We start from the raw sequence: 27,850 nt of genomic DNA, 5'->3' as shown, positions 1-27,850 counted from the left end.
AGTACATATTTATGTAAACACAGCTTAACATCAAGCTATGATAAACCAGTATAAACTGACCGTCTAATATGTGGAAAGTTCATACAAAGCGAGACCATGATAAACTGGTTTTTTATTTTGAGTATTCCTGTGTGCTAACATCAGTTTTATGGGATTTCCAACTTTGTAACAAAATAAATAAGTTTGAAAATCTATTGAAGAAGTATAGTAATTAGATGGTCATGCAATTTCAAACTTAGTAACAAAATAAATAAGTTTGAGAATCTATTGAAGTATTGTGAGTAGATGGATGTAAGAACTAATGAGTTAGTTTTATGATCATGTCAGGATGTGGCTAGCATTTGGATTGTGGCTGAAGATAGGAACCTAATTGGCAATGATCTACTTTCTGGTCAAGGAAGATCATTTTCCAGAGATGCGGACTACCTAGCGGGTTTACCGGGGCTCCGGCTCGAAGAAGCAGGAGTAGGAACGGGGTGGTTTTTAGTCAGTAAGAGTCTGTAACTCCCTCTCGCCTCGCCCAAGGCGGTAGATGTCATTAGATGATTTTCCCACCTCAAAAAAGAAAGATCATTTTTGGTTTAAACAGGTAAGGTGTTTAATTATATAACAAAAGTAAGCTTCTCATTGCTGAAAGACTGATCCAAATCGGTTCAGTAATTTCAAAGCTTTTTCAACAGTATGTGTTGAAAACAAACAATACCTTCAGTATTCATCATGTTGTTCCAATGCTCCCAGTATCTATCTATGTAACTACTTCTTAACAAATATGAGACCCATAAATACCTAATAGCTATGTTTAGCTCCCGGCTATGTCTGTAAACTTACTGATTTATTTGAAAGATCGTGCTAGGATAATGTGTTGACATTATTGATTTGGTCGATAAATCCAAGTCCGGGATCGAAGTCGTGACTTCACGGCTTGCAAACTATTCGGTTGTCATAGCAACGGCTAATAGTTTCGATTTAATATTGTTCTGTTTTTGGTAGTTAGATAAAGGTCTGTTGTAACTGCGTAGCATAATATGTAGGTCTTGCTTTCGTATGATCAATTCTCGGAAGACTAGTAGGTATTTTGAAACTTAACACGCGCGTGCTAATGAAATTTTGTTGTTGTAAAAATTAAAACTAATGAGTATACAAGAAAAGTTTCTTTGGGAAAGTTGTTTGTAATCATGAGTACAATCACGTGTTTAAATATCGTTCACTAATTACCAGTCACCCTATATGCTTGTTAATTTCTTTAATTTTAAATTGTGAGTAAGTATTAAGAATTCAACGTCAGAATTCAGACATGGAATCTAAAGCTTATTCTCACAAAGAAACAATTCCATTAATAATTTTAATAGCATCATCAAGCATTCTATTTTTAGGTAAACGAACGAATTACTAAGTAATTAAATTTTACAGCCATAATAAACTCGTCGAGTGTGTAATAAAATACACTAAGTAGATTAAATACCCTTTTAGAGTGGGACCTTTTAACAAAATCATTATAATTATCTCATTTGACTCATCCTTAAAAACATTTGTTCGAGAGAACAAAGAATTCTAAACAAAATAGACTGCTACTTATAACCAGTATAAACTGACCGCTGTTTGTGAGGAAAAGTTTAAATAAGTGAGACCATGATAAACTGGTTATGTATTACTTGATGTGTATATTAAAGGGTGCAATAGAAATTAAACTTTATCCTAAAAGAAATGGTGATGATAATCCCTTGTTAGTTTAGCGACATAAGTCCTTTTGCTTTCGTTAAGAGCTAGCTTACGTAATTTCGTTTCAGAAATGTGTAAAATATGGCGAATGGGTGCATTTCTAAATATTTACCTTTTTGGTTGTAAAACTGAACGTCAGTTACTACATATTGGTTTAAACAGAAACAGAGTTGTAAGGTTACAGGAAAATTATGAATTTTACATCGTAGACCAGCTATGTAGTGATGGTAGAGAAGGATACATTTATCACCACCGCCACACTTCCCGTGGGTATCACTATAACAGTTGACTACACTTTTGAGAGAAACCGGACAGCAGCGCTCTCTGATAAACCTGAACCTTTTAAACTGCGATCCCTAACAGGCGTTGTTTGTAGACGCCAAGCAGGAAAATCTTCATCGCAGGCTGCATCATTGCATGCCACCAAGCGTAATAGTGGCCAAACGTCGATCCATCAAATATAAAAAGAATGTTAATAAATATAAGGCAAATTCTTCTTACGTAGAGAAGACTTATAACCCAGCAGTCACAAATTGTAGAGTAAAGATGAAGCTTCTTCGCTTCTGTGGAGTCACATGAACCTACACTTTGGAACGAGAATCTAGCTTCACAGATGAACTAATAGACTATTCTATTATTTTTAACGTTTCAAAACTTACTCATAGTTAGCGTTTCGTTAAAATTGACACGTTGACTTTGACTTTAGAACTTGATAAATGTACCAGTCAACGATAAAAGCAACGAGTAATAAGTAAAATAATAGCAGGTTGTTGTTCCTACCGTACCTTAGTCGCTATAATGACGCCTGCAGAACCAGCCACACAGCTTTCCTAGGAGAAATCTTTAATAACATCACGGCAAACACGTGTACGTACTAAGCAGGGATTGTTAATGTCGGCCCATTCAATTTCTATACAATGCTTGTGGTGTTGTGGGTTTGGCTGGAAATTAGATAGATAAGGTAATTTTTATTAGCAACCAGTTTTGTATAATTTAACCATGTTTATTTAGCTGCTAGAAAATGAATTATATCACACCACCTTCTACCAACGGCTTCGGTCCTGTGGGATAATAAGCCGTACTCTCTGTATTTCATCCAAATTTTACATCAGAATCCGTTCAGTAGTTTCAGCGTGTTTGACGGACAAACGTCCAAACACGGCTCTATTAAAGCTTAATTTACTTTCTGCATATTGTGATAAATACAATGTATGTTAGACTAGACTCCCGCGTGGTTTCACCCGCTTTGCTCGGCTCCAGTTGGTAGTAGCGTCATGTTTCATAGCCAATAGCCTTTCTTATCCAACACTAAAATAATTATTCAAATCAGATCAGTAGCAAACATCTTCAGCTTAAATATTTAATACAGATAGATATAGATGTTAAACAATATCTTATGAACATGTTACAAGGGAACTTAGGCGTTCTGGCTAAGAATTTCTATACAAACCAAACCAACCTACCGCAACACACAGAAATAGAAAGTAATAATAATTCATCATCATTTTAATGTCTCCTCGAGGCGAAACAGAATTCTAACCGACAATATTTTAACCACAAAATACAGAGTTGAATAAAATACAACGTCATAATAACGATAATATTGACAAACAATCAATTTGTCTGAAAAAATACGAGAAAATTGTTATTTATTGCGTATAATTGAATTACACACACCCTCGAGACGGTTTCTGAATTACTGGCGCAAGTGTAGTGCGACCAGTGTGTTTTGATACGTGACAGGGAGAGGTTTATGTGGCGAGAAGCTTTCGGCTTATTTGAGTTGTGGAATTTAGAGTATTTATTTAGTTCTTGATGCCCTATGTTAACACTGTATGGGTACCTAAACTAATGAAAACTGGTCCTAATTGCGATAATTTTTAAACCATGACTAAAACGGAGTGTGACTGTTTGAAAAAAAAACCCCGTTCCTACATGTCTTGAATGTTTTTAAATTGGTTGTTCGCAGAGATTATACTGCCCTTCGGCACTTTCAAAGGATGGTTCATTCAAGCTGGCCAATCAGAGCACTCGAACGCTCGGTCTCGTAAAACAGACGAAAACATTTTACTTTGAACATTTTAAGCCCTCAGAATATATCTGCCATACATACACTACAATTTACAGAATAAATCAAAGCCCTCCATTACTTCTTGTATACTTAAACAAGACAATAATTCGTAACAAACTATAATCTTTATCGATAGCAAATTGATCGTATTTCTTGCAATTACACCGGTACTAGTACCAACGATCAAAACTTGTTAGTCACAGTATAGTTAGCTGGAGAACTGTCATTTAAATTACTAGTGCGCCTGTCATAAAATGTAATAGCCTAAAGAGTATACCAATAACGGTTTATCATTCGGTAGTTATTGTGATTTAAAGGGATATTAATTAACTTGGTAATAGATTAAACATGCTTGTTGTTCCTGGAAGGGTTAAGTAAAGGAGTTCTTGCGGTACCTATTATGAATTCTCGTTATTTTATCGGTATCGGTACTTAATTGGACACTATGTTTTTATAATCGTGAGATATGCTAAAATAACTAAAAATCACTGCTTACTCACATACATTAAGTCTTTGACTGCCAATAAAAACTATTGAAGGCAAATCCTCCGCTAACGTCGGTTCCGATGACCACCACTGCGTACAATGGAGAAAAGTTTTACTAGTTTCGATGTCACAGAGGGACTTTTCATCATGACGGCGGCGACGTTGCACAGATTACTTATCAATTAAAAACTATTGTCTTAACGCTCGACACAATTTAAGGAAAATGTAGTCGCGGTTTTAAATGAAAACGCAACAGCAATATAAATAAGTCTCGGCTTAAAAAATGCCGAAAAGCGTCGTTTAAATTTCATAGTAAGCTTAAAATCTAAAATCTTATCTTATAAATTATAACATTTATTAGAATAATGTAGCTATTTTTTTTAATGGAAAGTAATTTAACAATCACATTAATAAAGTAATAATATTATCAATAACATTATTGCAAAATACATGAATGACGTACAAACCACACTTGATGTGGTGGAAACAATTTCACTGACACAAAATTAAAATGTAACGTTGCATCACATATAGCCATCAATCTTTTATGCCATTACCCTATTTTTCACAATAGGTTAAAACATTATAGCGCGACCACTATATCTTGATACTTGACGTTTGTAACTATTGGATTTTGTAGCTGTTGGTGAATTGTCTTTCGATAGTTTATGATTTTGACTGGCCAATGTTTTTATTTACTCTTTTGGTTTACAATATAAAAGTTGACAGTTGGTAAAACAGATTTTTTTATATAAGTGGACGTTTTTTTACCTAAACTTCCTATCATAGATAGTGGCAATGTAAATCCCATAAAAAATCTAATATATAAAATTTCCATGTCACAATGTTAGTTACCGTACTCCTCCGAAACGGCTTTACCGATTTTTACCAAATTTTATATGCGTATTCAGTAGGTCTGAGAATCGGCTACTATTTATTTTCTAGAAATAATTTATAAGGCAAAACAACGTTTGCGAAGTCAGATAGTATCATTATATATTTTTAAGATTGCCGACGGAACGCAAAATCCCAATTTTCTTTTTATTCATTTCCTAGAATCTTCGCATCACATCGACCTGTCAAATTAGGCTGAACAAACATGGCGGCCAATAAATCAATAAATACATTACAAACAGTATTCTAAATTCAAACAACCTGAATACCAACATTAAGAAAATAAAAGTGTTCTGCATTCAAATGGTTGCGTTTAATTTATTACCCGCCGTCGACATAGGTATTTGTAAAGACATTGTTTTTTTATTATAAAGGGCTTCTCTCACCAGCCGGAATGACAGTTGCAGATGTATGGGATTCCTCGTGAATTTATTTTGGAAGTGTTACAGTCACCAGTCTGAAATTAGCTTTATTTTTATTTGTGTTTGGCAACACCGTGGAAATTGGTTTTTGAATTTCAACGGTTACTATTTATTAATGGCGAAATGTTTATGAGATTTTTCTCTTGAAGTTAGATTTGTTCAAAGTTTTGACGGTTTTCACAGATTATAAGCCCTGTAAATAAAATCCCACCCAAAACATAAATGTGAAAGGCTGCCAAGTTCGATAATATGGAATCTTCGCCTATAAAAGAACTGAGATTACTAAATAAGTCCCAAGTTCCATACACAGACCTTTAAAAATGAATAACAAGTTGGCAAGTTTTCACACACTTTGTTATAAACCTACTAAACAATGAGTAAGTATATAATTTTCTATTAAAACTTGCCAAGTGATATCATTTTTAACTGAGGTCTGTGTATGGAACTTGGTACTTTTTAGATCTCACTTTTTTATAGGCGAAGCATTCCAATATTATCGAACTTGGCAAGCATTTACATTTATGTTTTGGGTGGGATTTCATTTATTTTTGTAAGGTTTATTTTCTTATTTTACTTTACTTTGACTAAATACAAACCTTCGTAACGAATTTTAGGTCGGTAAACCATTGGAAGATATAGATATTTTTTTTGTTTTAGTTCCTTAGGGGTATGAATTTATTCATTATTTTTAAAAACTCACACTTGGCCATGAGATTTTTTCCTTTACCTTGACCTAAAGACCTACCTTGCCAAATGGTCAATACGACCATTGGAAGTGGTCTATTTTTGATGAGTAGTGAGTCAGTCAGTTCAGTCAGTCAGTGAGTGTATTAAAAATAGCGATTTTCTGACGTCAATATCTCAAGATCTTTAGGTACATTAATAAATTTTGATTTTAGATAAGTAAACGTAATCTAAATACTAGAAATTTCATTCAATAAAATAGATTAGTTATAGGTGGGTCGAACTTGGCCCGAACTGGTTCGTGTAATATAACCCACGGCCGGTGTGTCGGTTTTTTTGCTCGAACTTGGCGGACACACTGCCGTGTGTCTAGTTGTTATTGGTGGATTATAGAAAATTATAATTTCCTCATTCGTTCTTTTCCTTAGGAATTTTGAACATTGCTTAACATACACCGTAAGTTTTTCGCTGCAAAAGTGCCTGTGATTATTAAGGAAATAAATGCTTTGAGTTTTTTCGATTCAGCATTTACAGTTTAAAAATGGGCCATTACAAACGTGCGGATTGTCACGTCAAAGGAAATAAGTGTGAGCGAGAAATCTGATAACAATGACTTATGACGGTTCGCACGTTTGAAATGGCCCAACTATAGTATAGTACACAATTTCTCAGAGAAATGTAATTTTCCTATGACTTTAGATATTATAAAATGTTTTTTAAAAGCTTTTAGATTACAAACATTCTGCAATGTTAAATTAATCGGCTTACACTTACTGTTTGAAGAGGCACCACTAGCTTCAACTCCATACTAAGGGCTCAGATTCTGATAGCATGCGACGATCGCCGCGTCGCGTCACGTAGCATTTGAAATTAGTCGAGTTCCTCGACAGTTACGTGAGTTGTAAAACTAATCGCTACATAATTTTAAGACGCTAAATGTATTCTATCACTATCAATTCTTTATAAAATGTCAGAGATGCACGATATTCAAGTACAATTCAAGTACGACTTTAAATTGAGTAGCTTTTGAGTACTGAGTAAGCCGATAACATACCTAGTAATTAATTTAGTATGTCTCACGAAAGTTATTATAAAATTCTGCAATGTATAAGTCACTTTATTCGCATCAGCTACAAAAACATACACAACACCACGCAACTCCTTAACGAGAGCAGACTGATAGATGGCGCCCTCGCGCGGTTTATTTAGCGTCGCGACGACTTTGTAAAAGTAGACATATTACTAAATAACATATAACTAAACATAGACATATTACTAAATGTATCATTCGTCTGTGTAAGACGTCTGCACATCTGTAGCCTTAGTACGAGTTTGTTTTATGTTTAACGAAAACTAAACGAGAGCGCTTTCGGCGCTCTCATTGGTTGATTCATTCGTACCGACCAATCAAGGCGCCGAAAGCAGCCTCGTTTCGTTAAGTTACTATGCAAAGTGTTACCGTGTTAAGTCTACTATTTATTATTACATGCCTTTTAACTAAATAAGTCAATAAGTAAATTTATTTGTCCTATGTAGTTTTTTTGACTATTCACTTGGAAGATAATGTATCCTATGTTATTCTCAGAAGAATTAGTTTTTAGAGCTTACTCGATGTCCACAGATAAACAATCACAACTTTTCCCTTTACATTTTCATCTTACATACGTACATCGTGGGCGAGGCGAGAGGGAGTGTCAGACTCTTACTGACAAAAACCACCCCGTTCCTACTCCTGCTTTTCGAGTCAGAGCCCCGGTAAACCCGCTAGGTAGTCCGCAGCACACTATAAGTGTAGGAAGAGAAATTACTTTTGATTACTTGAGAGTTATTACTTATTAAGTACTCGGTCTCAGTATAATTATATTTTCTCTTTAATTTGCTTAATTGCGCAATTAACGATTCCTAGATTTTACTCGTAATGTCTCTCCGTCCACTACAAGTAAATAGACTCAGCCTCCATTACATAGGACTCGTGAAAACACATACTGTTATAGACAAAAGTGTACATTAGGTACATTGTACTAAATAAATAATGTGTGCATGAGGGGTTCAAAACCTACCAACGGTAAAGTACCAATGTGACTTCTTCCGAGTTATATGTACTTTCTAAGATTATTTAGACACCACTGACAAACGGTGAAGGAAAACATAGTGAGGAAACTTAGGCTTATAATTTCGAAATCGCCAACCCGCATTGAGCAAGCGTGGTGATTAATGCTCAAACCTTCTCCGTACGAGAAGAAGCTTTTGGTCAGCAGTGGCCACTTATAGGCTGTTGATGTAATAAATGCGCACCTCTACATAACCTTTTTGGAATTATTTGTTGAGTGTGTCCCCACCTTTACACGACAATGTAAATGATAGGTCGATGGTACATAGATATGAGCCGACTGATATTATTTGTCCCACTCGTGTTAATGTCCCAATAATTGCCTGCCGCACTGCACCGTATCTGGGCAGCATACGTGTTATTTATGTGTGAAGTGGCGCATACAGTTTCACTATTAGTATGTTATATGAAGTTATTTATAGTGTTTAATACTCGATTTTGTGGTGGTTAAGCTAGGGGTTGATTTGAATAAAAGAACTTGGCTGTCATTATCGAAAACTTACCCTCCCATACAATACACTAATTTCATACAAAAACGATAGTGACGTAAATAAATTCAGAAAACGGTCTCAAATAAAAAGCGCCATCTATTGATGAATGTTAGAACACATTTTTCTTTGAATTGCGGGTTTTTTACATATTAATTGCTATGCGGCTAGACATATAGAACTTACATAACGACAAATCTTTAAACTTCAGTGTTAAATATGATACTATAAGGGCTATATAGACAATCTGAATTGATTGTCAAATTCTAAATCAGCCTGAGCGAAGTCACAGGCTCCATCACAGATTAACAGCCACAGAATTTTCCCGACCTAGCCAAACAATCGCTTTTGCGACTCCAACAAACAAACTAACTCCAAACATTTAAAGAACAGTTATGATCTGGACTGTTGAACATCAAACGCACTCAGAGACTTCAATCAAAATCATCACTAGCAATCTGCCATCAGCCAATCAGTATCACTTATAAGAACATGCAAAAAGTCAGCGAAAACAAACGCCCGAGATGAAATCAAATGTTTAATTCTATGCCAACAAATCTGCTACATCTCATGGTTCCGAAGCCAGACCAAAATAAACCGTACAGACAGACAGACGTACAGACATACCCCAGTTATATTTACGCTTAGCGCAATCGCTCAAAGTGAACAGCTTTCAATTAATATATATTCTATAGAAGTGTAGTTGAGGCGAAACAGTTGGGGATTATATGCGGTGATATGTACAAAAGATTGTGATTGTAACACGGATCTGTGTTGAAGAATGATATTATGCAATGAAGTTAAGTCGTGTTTTCATTATTGAAGAGCTTAAATAAAAAGAAATAAAACTAAAATGTACAACTTAAAATAAACTAAAACAAGAAAAGAGAAAAAAAAAACAAAAAATTTGGCGTCAAAGTACTCGTCCGCATCACTGTCACTTCGAACGTTCCCCAACGTTCCCAGAAGACTGGTGGCCGCATTGAAACGTCGAACAGCAATGCTAATTTTCTGACCGAAAATTTCTTCGGTCAGGTGGTCTGGTCACGTGAAGACTATTTCTTTCTAGCCTTGACCCCAAAGCACTTGAGGAGAGTTCAATATGTTATCTTTGTCGACTTCATCATCAATATGATCAATTGACAATTGACAATCAATGGTGATAATTCACCAGGCCATAATTGATGTGCACATTATCATCATCTCAATCCATTTGAGTTGAGTGCTGGAGTATGGTTTCTCCTCTTCAAAGAGAGATTTGCCATAATCTCTCAGTTTATAAGAGTTAGGTTTACCAGGAGAAATGCTGCTTATTTGCTGTCAAATGTCCCTAAGTAACATTTACCACATTCACGTAAAGAGTGGGGCAGGTAATGAATGGTATGGCATCCTATACATTCCATTCCAGTAGGCGCCTGTGTTCACCATCGAATGTCGAAATAAATCCTCCGTCACATTTCATAGCGAACTAATGACTGTTCATACAAATGTAACGTCTATTTCCATCGCTCAATAAATGTCAGTGTAGCAATAATTTGTTAACAGCTCCATCTAGCGTTTAGTAATTGAAACTGCAGTTCTATTTTTTTCACTTTTTTCCTTTGGTAACACATTTGGTACCGTACAATAGGCTAGTTTCCTACTAGTCAAATTCCATCCATTTTTTTCGACACGTCAAACACGATATTTTCTATGAATTTTGTTTCAAATAGTGCGATATGACGTCAAATTTCGAAAATTTTGTACATCATGAGTGAAATCTATAATTGAAAGTGTAACTATTCTTATATTAATATTTTATTGTATTGAAAAGTTGTAATTATTTATTTTTGACTGAGGAAACTACCCAATCAAACAATTTCCTAAATAGTCAATGCATTCATTATGTCTCTGTTGTTACATTTAACAACACTACGATGTCCACTCACTATCATGCAGGCAGGCCGTGTTGCTACCGATAGCAATATAAGAAGAAAAACACTTAAGACATCTATTGTAATCGAGCAAGGTTAAAGAGCAGCACATGTAAGTAGTTTATGAAAAAAATCAAAACAAAAAATGTTATGAATAGCATGTACCTGTAGCATAAACCGCGCTATGTTATACACCTGAACAAGAGTACACTCTCATAATATTTTCATTGCCACACCAGTGCTGTAAGAATGAAAATATATTATTGAAATACTCATGGTCTGCGTCGATGGTCGTATTCGAAGATTTCTCAGTGATAACACGGAGTCTGGAATTGTGTCCGGTATTTGGCAATAGGCTCACCCCCTATTACATGGGACTTATAACACAAATTGTGAAAAGTGGGTGTACATTATACAGTACTATAATATGGACCACTGCCTACCCATTCGGGGATAAAAGGAGTGACGATAGGTAGATATAATAAAATACTCATAAGCTTTCGTTACATAACCATAATTTGATACATTTCGTAGAAGATACATCACATTATCAGCAGAATAAACTATCGTACACTTATCCAGGAGACATAAACCCCTTAACTAATAATTTGTTAGAATTTTTCCTTTAAACATACCTAATGTTTTTCTATTCATTTCACTAAAATCTCCCCTACTTTGCTACATGAACAAATGCTCGTGTTAAATACACATTTACGCACGTTGTCTTAGAGTGTAATTTACCGTGCTGCGATTTATATCGGGCCGCTAGCTCGCTAATGAAGGAAAAGATGAGGAATAAATCACTTCTGCCTACGCCCGTATCTCGCACCTTGATGTGGATGAATGGCATTGGAGCCTATAGGTAAATATAGATAGGAACCTGAGTCATGACGTCATAAACAATCTGTATTTTTAGGTGGAAGACTGCCTTGTAGCCATGTTTTTGCTCAGAAGTAACGCATTAGGTAGAAATGTATAAAACTTCAACCGAGAAAAACCATGAACTTCTCGAGTATTTTACGTGACTCGGTAATCAGTCAAGGGTCATCTGCTAAGCGATTATAATAAAATAATTTTGGCTGCTTTTCCAGCAGAGATGTGCTATGCCACGTTGCTGTAGATGCGTTTGACTTCCACCAATCATATTCGTACTCGTAACTGAGCACTCGTAGAAACAGACTCAGCTAAGCTATTTTTGATGACTTTCCAACTATAGATACTTTTCATACTCGAGCAGCGAGTCTTTCTCGCACTACTACATAGCTTATTTTCAGTGGGAACAGTCACATACTTTTACAGCTTATCTATCGTTTTTTCTTACTTATTTCATCTTCGTAGCATAGATACATACACAAATCTCTGGTGGAAAAGCACCTCATACTAAAACAGAAGACCTATCATCAAAATATTTTCGAGTAATGTCATAAAGTCTTCCAATTTCAAATCGGTTAAAAAACAAAAAAGCGTCAGCTACAATCGGAAATTCAAATAAAACAAGAATGCCCCGTGACCGTACGACATTCAGATATTACGTCGTTGTCAAAGGGAACGATTTTGACCCTTTTTCGCGGAAACAATACTTTTTGGACCCAAACAGATTTGAATTTAAGCTTTGGCCTTACAAATTTTATATCAGAGATCTTTTTATCTTTGATTTTGATGCGATAGTATTGCTAGCTTGCTTCGATAGGACTCATAATAAAATTGGCTCAAAGTGTTTATTGCTTGCGTTGTTTCGTAATATGAGTGACGTTACCGAAGGCCCAATCTACGCAATCCCTGATTTCCCAACAACCCTTAAATTCTTAACCCCCAAAAGGCCGGCAACGCAGTTGTAACGCTTCTGGTATATCGGGAGTCCATAGGCGACAGCGATTGCTTACCATCAGATGATCGTTCAGCTCATTTACCGGCTTATACAACTACGAGTATCTACGTATGTCTAACCACACTCTCGTTTTGTTCCAGGTGCCTTCATCGGCGGCATCATGGGCGGGTTCGCGATGCGCCTGGGCCGCCGCACCGTGCTGATAGCCACCGCTCTGCCTTATACCCTGGCGTGGCTCGCCACTGCACTGTCCACCAGTGTGCACATGATATCCGCAGCCTCGTTCTGCGGGGGCATGCTCATCTGTTGTATCAATATGACTACACAAGTAAGTAGTGTTTATTTTCCTTGATATTACTGCGGACTGGGATTTATGATGCGTGGATACGTCCCTCACGCTAGATTTCCTCTTGTGTCGTCGGTGCGTTTATAAACATTAAAATTTACATACACATGACACCTAGGTGTCCACAAATTGTTGTTCTGGGGCTGAGTGTGATGAGCTGTGTATTTGTGTGTTTGTAACACGACAAAGGAGAAAGCCAGTGTTCGACTACATTTATAAAGCACCATATTTTACGTTAAAACCAGTATTAAAACAATTAAAATAATATTAAGTACCTTTAACCGACGAGCATGCATGGAAAGACTGCTTACTGTTGATAAAGCGATAGATGTATGTAATATTCGTTGCAATTGGCGTTCTACTGTCTCTGCCTACCTCATAGGAGACAGGCGTGAAGTTATGTGTGTATGTATGAAACCAAAAGTGAAATCAAGCTCCACAGACTCTTTAACTATACAGTGTCTTCTATCATATATCTTAATAATTCACTCCCATAACATCAAATCGTAGTACTATAAAGTTAGGAAACATAAACCAATTTAATAGGCCTCTCTGTTACGACACAAACATTTAGAACCTGCACCCAATCGGAGAAAGTTAAAGGTTTCCATATATGGGCAAATGGGGACCTTTGTAAAGTACTACAAGTGCCGTATATAGAGTGCATGTATTACATTAATATTGAATACAGAATATCTCATGTCTCGTTGGTCGAGTGGTCGCAAGTGTAGGCGGGCTGGAATGGCCGCAGCGTGGGCAAGGGGTCTTGTGTTCGATTCTCGGGTGGGCAAATTATTACGGAGCTTTTTCGGTGAAAAAGCACCTTATTTTTATAATAACTATTGTTAAATTAATTAAAAATCAACGGCGCCGAAGCAATTAACTAGTAGCTGCACGTCTGCGCACGCTAGATCTTTTCTCCATAAAAGTCCCTGATATAGTAATTTTTTCGGAGTCTGGAATTGTGCCCAGTATATGACAATAGGCCCACCCCCACCCCAGCCCCTATTACACGGGACTTATAATATAAATTGTGAAAAGTGGGTGTACGTCAATCCTAGTGTTATCTCTATCTCTGATGGAAAAGCACCCTAAGTTTGACCTCACAAAACCTACGTAAGTTAACAATGGACACATAAGTTGTTAAAACTTAACGATCGTTTATATTTACTAACGTAATAAACACTAAATATGACAAACAATAATATTACATCATACATGTCATAGTCTTTGTAATAATACTCAGAATTGATTGACCAATGGTATAATAAAACAATAAAAATATATTTTGAAGAAAAAATATGCGTTGGCCGGGAATCGAACCCGGATCAACTGCTTGGAAGGCAACTATGCTGACCATTACACCACCAACGCATGTGAAGACACAGCCTAATTTAGTAATTACATTTATTAGAAGAAAATAAGACACTAGTTTTCCACCTAGGGAATTGCTCGCATTTTAGAACATAATTCTCGAGTAATTTGATCTTTGACCCTGCAAAAGAATTTTTAAATGGTGAAGGGATTTTTCAAATCAGTCCAGTAGTTTCTTTTAGTAGTCAAATCAACAAAAACGTTTCAAATCTAAAATTGATTAGTGACTCATCAGTGGTACCATCCGACTCCTTGCCCGTCGTTTCTGACGTGAATAAGTAACATTATTCAGTGCACATCAAAGTATTTCAGCTCCAGTTACAATATTAGTCATCCCGACTCCATTCAGCCGTTTTGACGTTAACAAATATACACACAAACTCACATATCTTTCGCATTTATTATTATTAGTAATTGAAACCTCAATACGTATATATTAACTAAATTTTCATTTCATTTAAAATTAATGTAAAACCTATATCTATTACAAGTATATTATATGAACTATAGACAATTTGCAATGCGTCGCTCGCTCTATACCAGCGAACGAGTTGCGCAGTTTTCAGAATCGTGCAATCTCTGACAGATGTCACTTATGTCAGACGTCAAACCCGACATATTTTTATATGTATAATTGTGAATGGCACACATTCAGAGTAGGTTGAATGAGGTACTTAATTTTATTTTTACACGTGTAGGATTTAATAGAAATAACATCACCTTTTGATCAAAAACTTATGAAGTCAGGCTGACGTATTTCATGTATAGAATATCACATCTAATTTTACTTTCGAAAAATTATTATGAGTAATGATAGTAGAAAGTAGTAATGCGTAGCTACTCATGTACCAGCGAGGAGTAGTGAATCGTCCTGTAACAGATGTCAACTTGACACACCTTGACCATAGGCAATCAGATTTGTGAAACTGTTAACTGCCGTACTTTTACAGTGTTATTTTTGGATTTAACCCAGTCGTTAGCTATTGTGTTTTTAAAGAAAAACGTTACTTAGCAATAGTTTATGTAATTTTATATCGTCTCTGGACGCGTGTTCTGATTGTGTGCTATACTATGCTTCACGACAGCTACATAGGGAATTCAGTAGAAACGGTCACTAGTTTCAAGCTTATTGAAATTCATTTTGGTAGCATATCTACATAGCACATCTCTGGTGGAAAAGCACGTTAATAGACTCTCCTCTAATAATTCTATAGCTTTGATAGATTATCTAAAACCTTCTTAACACACTTACGATCAAACAGTAAGGTGGTTATTGCAATTAATTATTTATGAGTGGGTAAATAATATCGTAACCGTACTCTAGGTAAATGAAGGCTATCAAACATATACAAAGCCGGTTAACCTTAATCCGCCAAATCCTAAATTCCACACAAATCATTTTATAATCTGCTCACTGCACGTGTTCGGAGAATTCATCATGTTTTGGCCATAGATCTACCAAACAAATCAGACATAATTTAGTCCATTCTAATGTTACAATTTTTTGAGTTTTTAGAGGACGCAATTTATTTTTGGGGCATGCGAGGTGTCTAATAGATATATATTGTCTCGCATCGCCCCTTACTGTGCAGGAAAAGCAAAATTTATCAATTAGCCTCATCGTAAAATTATCATCAGATGCAATATGTCAACTGCTAACCAAAGACCATCTTCTCCTTAATTTAATCCTCACGCTTAGCAGGCGATTTGGGTGGCACAGCGACATCACCAAACATTTAGACTTAGAAGACGCTCCTAACTTGCTCAATGGTACTAAGTACAGGAAACGGCAATGAGAAAATCTTGGTAGATCTTTTGTTATCTACATACAATGCAATCAATCCTTTGAATGACATTTCTAGACAATAGTCTAATACTGTCAAATCCCTTCTAAGGCTTAATACTAAAAGTTTACTATCCCATGACTCATTTCCTATGGTTTGGATTCCCAGTTCGACCAACTGTTACTAGATTTTCCCATTTTCGGATATTTTCAATTTAGTATTAAAATGTGCGAAAACGTTAAGATTACAGGAAACTTGTAAAAAGGCTATGAAGTATTTATACGTATACTAGTGTGGGAGAGCCATACTTCGGCACGAATTGGCCGGCTCGAGACGGTGATACCACGGTAATACAGAAAACCAACGTGAAACAACTGATTTCGTTGTGTGAGTGAGCTTACCGATGCATGGCCCAATTACCCCCCTTCCCAATCTTTAATCCACCGATAGACCTTTAAATTCCTAACTCCCAAAAGGCCAGATTTTTTCCCCTGTAACGCCTCTAGTGTTTCGGTGTCCATGGGCGACAACGATTGCCCACCATCAGGTGATCCGGCTTTGACTCATTTACCGAGTGATAAATATTAAAAACAGATTTAAATAAAATTGTTTTATATTTAAACACTTTCCCACATATCCAATCGATTTTTACAAGTTTAATGGTCATATCAAACACATCCTTCAAATGTTTGAAATAAATACCTAATAGATCTACTAGTTACGTACGATGCCATGACATACATATTCTTTGTTATTCTCAGAAGAAAACATAAAAAGGCATTACTGTGCACACGTTGACTTGTAAAACATTTATTATTTATGTAAAATAATCTATTGTCAAGTTTAACGATAGTATGCGAAGCGATGACCAACGTTTTGGTGTAAAAATTGCTTGATTATTGCACCTATTTCCATTGGTACAACGTCATCACATTCTACAAAGTTGTCAGGTTTCCACAATACATTTTGAACTTTAGCACCAGATTGTAAAGTTGATTGTCGATTTATCAGAATGGTATAGCTTGATCTGCTGTCTGATATGTCAAGAAATATTTTGTGAAGTTTATTGTGAGAACCTTCGTATTACCGTCCAGTTGCGTGTGTGTTGAATTCTTAATGGTTTACTTTGAAATAAAGACGTTTATTTATTGCGATATTTATCTATCATTACGTTGTGTTATCGTCAAATGCTTATGCAGACGTGTTTGGTTTTTCTAGCCGTTTCACTTGAAGTCATATTTATTTGTTTTCTTAGTTTTGTCATGCTTAGAATCCGCTTAATCCCAATCATCATCTCAATCAAAATATCTAACTTTTTTTTGAGGGGGAAAATCATCCAATGCCTTCTGTCACCCTGGGTGAGGCGAGAGGGAGTGTCAGACTCTTACTGACTAAAAACCACCACGTTCCTACTCTTGCTTTTTGAGCTCAGCCCACGGTAACCTGTTAGGCATAGTCTGCAGCTTCAAATGTCGGAATCAATACCTGCACTACTAGTTGATGCACTCACACACGTATAAGAATCAAACGTGTATTCTCAGTGTCAAATAAATTGATTACTGTACGATAGAAAATTGCTTGATAAACACATTTCTATTTAGAAAACATCGAACTTACATACATAGGTCGGTCTCAAAATTCTTGAGTAGAAGCATGGAGTCTGCAACTTATATTTACAGTTAGGCACAAGATCTATTAAAATTCGTCAAACACATTTCGAACTATATACTTTTCTAGCTAAAGTTGAAATTCTACTGAAGATTTCATTGATGAGTTATCTATACATGGAACTAATATCATAGAAAACTATATAAACTTGTCCATTGCGTGGAAACTAGGTCTCAGTTATATCTTCCAGCTAAGTACGTTTCCATCATGGAAGTCATTACCACAGTCCGATGCATGCCCACGACCCCTGCTTACCATAATTCCATACAACTTTAACATTTCCATGCGTTTACTATACTAGAGCTTGGATTATATGCAACATCTTCGCTTCGCTGCCTAGCAGTAATGATTTCGGGTTGGTGGCAAACAGAAATCAACGTTAAAAGAAACACGGAAGTGCCAAAATTAATATCGATGATTGCAACCAAAAAACTGAAGTATGTGCTAAGAATGCCAAAATGCTGGATATATGAATTAATAAAGACAGAATTGATACTCAAAGCCTGTCAAAGTTGATATGACTGGATTATATGTATAACGCTCTAAAAATAGATTTTCGAGAATTCAGGATTTTCAATATAGCACCATTTCTGGTGGGTGGAAGGATTGGCCGCAGAAAGCTCTGCACAGAGAGGAGTGGAAGTAGGATAGGGAGGCCTTTGCCCTGCAGTGGGATAACCACGGCTAAAATAAAATGAAATAAATAATAAATTCTGTAGACTGAGGTTTCGAGTTCAAGATCACAGACGACAATATTACAGTTGCATAAAAATATAAAATATGATGACGGGGTATGAAAATTAAACATCTATTTATTCCGTTTACCTAGGTAATAAAAATATTAGACACGTATTTTATTTTGTCAACTTTATAAGATAACAATAGTGGAGTTCGAGCTAACTACGTCACTATTGAGTATAAAACATACACAAAAGTGACGTCACGCGATATTCTTCGAGAATGTTTCGGTAAAAAAATGAAAAATACGTGTCTAATATTTTAGTAATCTAGAAGACGGACATTAAAATAAAAAATTGTCATTAACCTTTTGCATAATAATGCCTGGCATATAATCCAGACCTGACTAACAATGAGACTTAAGGCGACTCAGTCAAAGATTTTAATGTTTTTGGTCACAGTTGTGAACACGTGTGGGCTTGCCCAGGGTGGTCTCCTACTTTGTACGACAAAAGACTTGGAATATAGCATCCACCTTTGAAGTTGTAAAATCTTGAAACCATTGCGTGAGTGAAAAGGATATTTCTATGGGTTCTTTGGAAATTGTTGAATGTATTAAGCTTTTTCTTGCGACGCTAGTTTCTTAATGTAAAGCTGGTTACAAATGTAAAATGTAAATGTTAAAATAAAGAATGCTAAACATTTTAAAGTTCAATAAATAAATAAAATTAATTTATGCAATGCAACGTCACGCAAATTAATGCGAACGCTAATGCCACCATACAATGTATACCCACCCACACCGTTTGTGTTATAAGTACTAGGGACAATTTCAGGCTCGGTGCTACTACTGAAAATTTTTCGAAAAACCGAAAATAGCCCAGTTTACTTTGCCCGACCCGAAAATCGAACCCAAAACCTCTTGTCCAGTCACACGTACGACCACTCGACCAACGAGACAGTTAATAAAAGTAAAGTAAAATCAATTTAGTTTAATGAAAATAGATTTTGAGGAAAAACAAAACAAGTTTATATTGAAATGAAATTTTTATGTGACACTATTTTACTCGTACCCAAACACAAATTCCCTAGCCAATTTCTTCATCTAAGAGGAAAACAAATTTTATGAAACACGTGGGTGAATCAACTGATCAAAATATTTCTCTAACACACATAAACACCAACACAGACATTGGAACACATAATAAAAATAATAACAATGAAAATAAACATGAGACTTGTAATAAAACCACCATTCCCAACACCCACGGTAAGCTAGAGCCTACCAAACAAAATGATGCGATCCCCAAATTAATAGTAAACGATAAAAATGCAGTTCTACAATATATAAAATCACTTGATAACGAAGAAATTAATGGTAATGAAATGTTAATCGTTATTTGGTAGGATTATACCCGATGAAGAATAGATTTGATGTCATCGGACGGTACTTTGTCTCGCTTTGCATTAGTAAATGGAATACATAATGTATTTTATTGCGCCCATGTGTGGTCTACCGTGATTGGATCAACTCACGAAAGAAATAAATGAGAAATAATGAGCTCCACATGAGCTGGTCTATAGGAATTTCTCTAGACTCGTGGGCGTGTTTACAAACGTCGCCCACATACACGAGAAGCTAGACCCGACACAAACAAATTTAGTTCATTTGATAATCAAAGTAGCTGTCTACTACGAGTATTCTTTGTAAACATTATTTGCAAACACGACGGTGCCTATAATGCGTCATGAATATTAAAGTCCCTCGAACATTTTCTCAGTTATTAGCCGGAGCTAATCAACGTCTTCATGCTCACAATACTAATTAAGTTCCAAATTCCGTTTACACCTCAAGTTATTTAACATTACAAACGAAAATTCCTAACAAGCTTCTCTCTTGTTCGCAGGTTTACGTCACTGAAATAGCAGTCCCCGAAATCAGAGGTTGCCTCAGCTCTGTACTCAAGATATTAAGCCAGATTGGGATCCTGATATCTTTCTCCATCGGCGCTTATTTGAACTGGTACCAGCTCGCGCTCATGGTCGCCGCAGCACCGATACTTCTATTCTTCGCTCTCTTCTTTATCCCTGAAACTCCTTCTTCTCTTCTACTAAGAGGGAGGGAACAGGAAGCAGAAGAGTCTCTTCAATGGCTCCGAGGACCAGAAGCAGATATACGGCAAGAACTAGCAACAATACGAACGAATATTCTCGCCAGCAAACTATTCAATGATGACAATGCTGGGAAATTCAAAGCTTTGCTTTCGAAACGAATGACGAGGCCTGTTTTGATAACATGCGGACTGATGTTCTTCCAAAGGTTTACTGGAGCGAACTTGTTCAACTTTTACGCGGTGAAAATGTTTAAGAAGACTTTCAGAACGATGAACCCTCACGGAGGTGCGATAGCCACCAGCGTCGCTCAACTGTTAGCATCATGTCTATCAGGAATGTTGATAGACAACGTGGGCCGACTCCCTCTACTGATGATAAGCGGAGTAATGATGTCCATAGCCCTGGCTGGCTTCGGATCATACGCTTACTACGAGGAAGTTTTCAGAAATTCAACAGATTTAATGCAGTCAGAACCGACGTACGATTGGATCCCTCTACTATGCGTCTTAACATTCACAATCGCGTTTTCTTTGGGCATCAGTCCAATCTCTTCTCTGTTGATTGGGGAACTATTTCCTCTCGAATACAGAAGTACTGGCAGTGCCCTGGCTACCAGTTTCAGCCATCTTTGTGGGTTTGTCAACGTGAAGACAGCTACTGATATACAAGACTATATAGGTCTATACGGTCTATTTTGGATGTACGCTGGTATATCAGTTCTATGTCTTCTATTTGTGGTGCTTTTCGTTCCAGAAACGAAAGGTCGTGAGATTGACGAGATGGATCCAAAGTACGTCGAGTCTCTATGTATTAATCGATAGTCTCTGTTGTAATTGCTGTTGTGGTTTGTTTTGTAGAAGACGAAGGTTGAGTGCATAATAGCATTTGGTAGAGAAATGTTAGTTTTCGCTAATGGGACACTGTTTGCTAGTCACAAGAGGTGCAATGGAACTACGTCGGTGTTGAGCAGGTCTCTTAGTGTATCACGGATGCGATTGGTCGGTTAGGGCTCAACTTGAGCACGACTAAAGTCTTCGACCAGTATTAATGTTAGTATTCTCTTCAAGTGCCTTTATCTTAAAAAGTTCCTTTATTTGAGAAATTGCATCGGGAACATTTAATTTTGGTTTGATGAAATTATTCAATTGTGCTACAACGTTACTTATGGTGCTTTCGTGTTTAGAGGAATATTGTAAATAGCTTGTTTTATACCTGTATCGAAATCATTCGACGCTTTTGTTGAATCGTTAGTTATGACTTGTACCAGATATTTGAATATATCTCTTGTTTATGAAATATGTAGTATATTGTTGTCAGTGTCGAAATTATTCTTGTTCACGTTTATTGTCAATGTGCTTCCATAATCTGATGCAATTTCGAAATTATCTGTTTTCATGTTGGTGGCGTTTATTCGGATCTGAATATTCTCATTTGTTTACTGTCTTTATGAAAATAGTGATATTTATTGTAAATATAGGGTAGGTTATATATTTTTGGGCTATGTTATGAGTAGACAATGCAATTTTTTGAGCTGTTTAAAATGAATTTAAGTATTTCTTGGAATACGAAATAGGTGCTAAATATTGGTCAATATTTTAACATTTGGCCATGTTTTTACAACAATAAACATATTTTGTGTATTTTATATGTTTGCTCATAACATAGTCTCTTACAGTAGTGTGATATGAGTATCATAGCATTGGTTGATTTAGATTTTCGAACTTCAATGAAAAACTGTGCTAATACTTCTATCAATAAGGTGCATTTTTCTTTAACAATAGAATTTTCTATATTTTTTAATCTAAATTCAACCAATGTTATTAAACTCATTGTATTTGTACGGGTATGGTAAATAATAATGAGCAAAAGCTCACAAATTGTATTAAATAAAATAATTTGATACAAATTATACAATAAATTAAAGTATAAATTATACAACAAAAACGTAATATACGTAAAATTTATTTGTTACACTTTTGTGTAAGTACAGTCAGTGCATATTATAAATAAATGAATATTTATGCATAAATTCTGATAAATAAATAAATATAAAAATAAAATGTTTTATAAAATAATGGTGCTAAAACCGGTGCCTTGCATTTTTTTTATGTGTTTTTCTTCGGAAATATTTTTTAAATATAATTAAAATTAAATTATGAATATAAATATTGTATATAGAATCAGTATTATTAAGTTTTGTAAATAGTTTATATTGTATAGGTATTTATGTAGTAAGTATTTGTGTTATGTTAGAACACGTTGCCATAAAATGAAGCTAATTTTATTCAAATGATTGATTTGTACTTAAAAATCGAATTTAAGTGTTTCAATAAAAATATTTGTGACCATTTATTATCTCTTTTCTTCAACCTCAGTACCTATAATATTTATTTACAAGTAAATACAATAGCTATTTCATCCAAAATGTTCATGCAGGTTGCTTCCAACCGACCTATCTGGAAGTCATTGGGGGAGACCTACATTCAGCAGTGGACTTCTTATGACTGACATGATGATGATGATAATTATTCTCATTATCTGATCATCTGATGGTAAGCAATCGCCGCTGCCCATGATGGCGCAGACATCAGAAGCGTTCTAAGTGCTTTCCGGTCTTTTGGGGGTTAGGACTTTAACGGTTGTTGGGAAATCTGATGATGATAATGATGAAGTACAATAGAGAAGTGGGACTGTTAATAGATATATTGGGTTCGATTCCCATTTGAGTCTTACAAATGAAACCGACTCCTAACAAAACGTTAATAGCAATAGATCTGAGAGCAAAAGAAATATTAGTTAAACATATCTTTATGAACTGCTAAAGAGTCTTGGGTTCAATTCCCAAGTTTGTTAATATATTAAATGGATATGTTTTGATAAAATTGTAATCGTTTAACAGACCAAGAGATAAATAACACAATACCACTTTTATATTCAACTGTCCCAACCTACTAATTTTATAAACGTGACACAGGGGCACCAACAAATAGGATCATCATTGCACCCGGAAGTACAAACATTACGGCGATTCCATTGTTGTGACATTGTGTCCACATCATCCAATGATTATAGGGTCATGGTACCGTGGTCATCAATCCCATAGAAAAACAGTTAATTAGATGGTTTTGTGTGAAATGGAAAAAGGACTTAATTTGTACCTGACTATGGTGCATAATTGACTATATCGTTAGTCGAGCGGTCACAAAACATGGTTGTTGAGCACAGGGTTTCGAAACCTACTAAGGACAAGTACCAATGTGACTTTTTCCAAGTCACATAATATAATTTCTAAGATTATTTAGACACCACTGACTAACGGTGAAGGAAAACATCGTGAGGAAACCTGAACTTATTATTTCTAATTATAAGTTTGAAATCGCCAACCCGCATTGAGCAAGCGTGGTGATTAATACTCAAACCTTCTCCGTGTGAGAAGAGGCTTTGATCAGCAGTGGCCACTTATAGGCTGATGATGATGAGCTTAGGGTTTTGAATTCAATTTGCGAGTCAGAGAAAGCACTTAATGTTGGGTTTCATGATTTTTTTAGGAATAACATGTAGTCTAGAATTTGCCCAAAACCTATGGCGATATTCCTATTTATTCCTTACATGGGACTTGTAACATAAATCGGAAAAAGTACACCTTTGTTCAAATAGATATCTGCCGACGATAGTGATTAAGAGGCGTTATTTTATGTACGTTTATGTAAGTATGCGTTTTAATCTTGTATTTGTTGCGCTACGCCTGATAAAATGATCTTAGCAAATCTACAGTCCTAATATAACTTCAACTGGTAGGAGCTTAGACAAAATGCCAGGCTGGATAATAACTAGTGAATAATGAAAGTTTTTTTTTATGTAACACGCCGGTAAACTATCAGACGTATCACCTGATAGTAAGCAATCGCCGCCGCCCATGGACACTTGAAACACCAGAGGCGTTACAAGTGCGTTGCCGGCCTTTTGGGGTTTAGGAATTTGAGGGTTGTTGGGGAATCGGGAAGATTGGAAAGGGGGTAATTGGGCCTCCGGTAACCTCACTCACACAACGAAACACAACGCAAGCGTTATTTCACGACGGTTTTCTGTGAAGCCGTGGTATCACTCCGGTCGAGTGGGCCCATTCGTGCCGAAGCATGGCTCTCCCATACTTAGTTACATGTCATGTGTACCTCTGTCTACCCTATCGTTTATTAAAAGGTCTGTTGTTCTACTAGATATAATACTTGCTCACAACACAAACGATGCATTTATGCTTAGAATAAATCGATGAATCAAACTCAAGTGCTCAATACTTGAAGCCCACTTCAGATCTATCTTTTAAGCGTTTTTGATCTTTTGAAGTATCATCCTAGGTACTTATAAGTGCTATTTTCGTTTAAAGCGATCCATTATGAGTTGAACGATAATTTATTGGTGTATTGTAGCTATATTTAAATGAGACTGCCTCGTTGGTCGAGTGATAACAAGTGCGACTGCTGAACAAGGGGTTCGATTCCTGGGTAGGGTAAAGTGTTAAGGTGCTTTTCTACCAGAGATGTGCTGTACTACGTTGATGTGGATGCGTTTGGCTTCCACCTTACATTTTCATTGGTACACATAGTTAGATAAGCACTGGGAAACGTACTCAGCTAAGCTATGTTTTTTATATGAAAAGACTAGCTGACCCGCGCAACTTCGTTTGCGTGTATCCCGCTACTTCGACAAATACAGTCAACGCACCAACACATATTGGATACTAATTTTCAATTCACAATAACTTCTCTTTCCCTTAACCGCGTTTAAAATATTAAAATGTTTTTTGGTTTCTGTGACTCTTCTTTGATCGCCCCCCCTATCAGTTTTTGGAATAAATATTTAAGTAATGTACAGATTTTTTTTGTCTTATATATATAGATCAAAGTCGTAGTACCTACTTTTTAATATTATTTATTTTTTATGTACCGTTTTTTTATATATTTTGTTTTTTTTTATGTACTTACCTACTTTTGTTATACATATACATCTAACTATTATTTTCTTGTTTACTTTTTAAATTATTTACATTCTACATTTTATTACTTTTACTTACTTTTTATTTACTTAAAACAATTAATTTTTAGAAGATTAACGTTGTGTACCTACCTATTCTATTAAGTTCTTTTTCTGAACTTATCTTACCTTAAATTACGATTTTTTTTTTAATTATTTCCCTAATATTAAATTGACCTAACTTTAAATTTTAACCAAAATCTTAATAGAAAATATCAAAAATAAATGCGATTTAATACTAACCTTAGAATACAATACCTATTATTATCATACAATTATTGTTGTCGCGCATAAAAGCACGTTTTATTTTTCTCAAAGAGCTGCGATAAATAAACGCGTCCGATCGCTTCCAATTTCAAAGTGCTAATGGGGAGCCGTCTCTCGAAGTCTTCTCTACGTCCCCGACTGGGGGCGCGAGGACGCGCGATCCAGGCCGAGGCCTGTTTCGGCGATTTCAAGTCGCTGCCCGCAACTGCGGGCGAGGGGTTGGAGTAGTCGGGCCCCGCGAGGGGCCCGATGCGATGTCATATCCGTGTAGTAGCGCCGCTAGCGGCCGCGCTCAAGCCGGGCTGGCCCGGCGAGCAGCAGGCGGGTAGCGGCGCGTGGTCAAGTCCGGTGGGGGAGCCACTACCGCCCCGCCCTAGCTAGGGCGGGCGGGAGGCTCATGTGGCTGCGTCAGGTGATGGGGAGCCGCTGCCGCCGACGCGCTATTTATAGGGACGCTGCCCCCGCCGCCGCGGCCGGCCCGTACCGTGCCGCAATACTAATATCGTGATATCTCCTAAACTATATGTCTAAATAACACACTGTAAACTGCAAAAATAATCTAAATTAAATGCTCGTGATGATGAACTTACTTATTATGATAAGGATATATGTATTATTGGTTATATCACCAGTTAAACATCACCCAACGAATTAAATGTTTTTTTAATACAGAAAAGTAGTTTTTGTGACTTAAATAAAAAAGCTGGATATATGTCATCGCGGACTTTTTTGTAGAACTAATAAAGACCAATGTTTTTGCTATACATTGTTCTTACTTGTATCCAACGGTATAAGCGGCGCACGCACAAATGCAATCTTCAATTAGATTTTTTTCTGACTTCTTGGACATAAATCGCTATAACTCAGCTAATATAGTTTCAATGTATTTCAATTATATATAAAAACCTGTCGGAGAAAATACTCTTTCTATTAGTGAAAACCGCATCAAAATCCGTTGCGTAGTTTTAAAGTTTTATGCATACGAAGGGACTACAGACAAAATGGGCGACTTTGTTTTATACTATGTATAGATGCGTGCTATGGACACACATCCATATCCAGCTATAGACGCATCTTCCTCGCACAGCTACATAGTTTATTATCAGTGGAAACGGTCACATAGCTTCACAGCTTAGCTATTACATCTTCGTAGCATAGCTACATAGCACATCTCTGATGGAAAATACCCTAAGACTGTGTAGCATTCAATACACATTTATAGAATGTGAAAATCCCTTTGCACTATTTGTGTCCCGTTGTCATAGTAACGAAAGCAAATCGTCCGATGCCCCGGTACTGCGATTGTGATGCACTTATCTGACCGGTACACATGAGATTACGCGTCCCAAGATATCAAAATAAAGTTACAACAAAATAATTTAACAGTTAGCTTGAAGTAAAAAATATGCGTCGGCCGGGAATCGAACCCGGATCAACTGCTTGGAAGGCAACTATGCTGACCATTACACCACCAACGCATGTGTATTAGATACCAAATATGGGCGACACAAGTGTTTTGATTTGTAATAGCCATATAACCATATGGCAAACACTAGCTTTTCGCCTGTGGTTTCACCTTCACATTTACTAGATTTCTCTCTATTGTATGTAGATAGTATCTTCGGAGCGGATTACCGGGACTTCGGCTCGAAAAGCAGGAGTACGAACCACGTGGTTTTTGGTAGTCGATAAGAGTCTGACACTCTCTCTAGCCTTGCCCAAGATGGGAGAAGTCATTGAATAAATTTTCACCATAAAAAGGGACTATAAAGAGTCCACTTGTCACCATCCTCTTCCCTTGGCAGTCACAAGAGTTGAGTAAGGGATGTTAGATTTATACCTTTACGTATAACTCGGTGACCACCGTGTGCACTTGTGCACACAGGAAGCACCGGGTCCTCTTACTAGACTATGACTATGGAGAGAATCCCTGGTTTTGCAGATGAGTCTGTGAACACGCGATAGTCGAAGT

General features: G+C 36.4%; 2 protein-coding genes and 2 non-coding genes across 6 annotated transcripts in view; 1 reads left to right on the top strand and 3 right to left on the bottom strand.

The window, feature by feature from the left end:
- The window catches only part of LOC118279231 (facilitated trehalose transporter Tret1-like), a 118,615-nt gene extending 95,683 nt beyond the window's left edge, over nucleotides 1-22,932 (top strand). For both annotated transcript variants that reach the window (XM_035598823.2, XM_050698409.1), the window contains exons 4-5: nucleotides 12,756-12,943; nucleotides 20,373-22,932. In XM_035598823.2, coding sequence (XP_035454716.1) covers nucleotides 12,756-12,943; nucleotides 20,373-21,401 — 1,217 coding nt within the window. In that variant the 3' untranslated portion in view covers nucleotides 21,402-22,932. The remainder of the gene's footprint in view (nucleotides 1-12,755; nucleotides 12,944-20,372) is intronic.
- Nucleotides 1-27,850, bottom strand: part of LOC118279065 (uncharacterized) — a 595,270-nt gene that overhangs the window by 238,527 nt on the left and 328,893 nt on the right. The window lies entirely within an intron of this gene.
- Trnag-ucc (transfer RNA glycine (anticodon UCC)) lies at nucleotides 14,264-14,335 on the bottom strand. Its single transcript has one exon. It is a non-coding gene; the product is annotated as a tRNA-Gly (tRNA).
- Trnag-ucc (transfer RNA glycine (anticodon UCC)) lies at nucleotides 27,285-27,356 on the bottom strand. The gene has a single exon. It is a non-coding gene; the product is annotated as a tRNA-Gly (tRNA).

This window comes from Spodoptera frugiperda, chromosome 14, assembly GCF_023101765.2.
Source record: "Spodoptera frugiperda isolate SF20-4 chromosome 14, AGI-APGP_CSIRO_Sfru_2.0, whole genome shotgun sequence".
NCBI classification, from domain to species: Eukaryota; Metazoa; Arthropoda; class Insecta; order Lepidoptera; family Noctuidae; genus Spodoptera; species Spodoptera frugiperda.
Note: the sequence above shows the minus strand (reverse complement) of the source record. Positions and strands in the feature narration are given on the sequence as shown.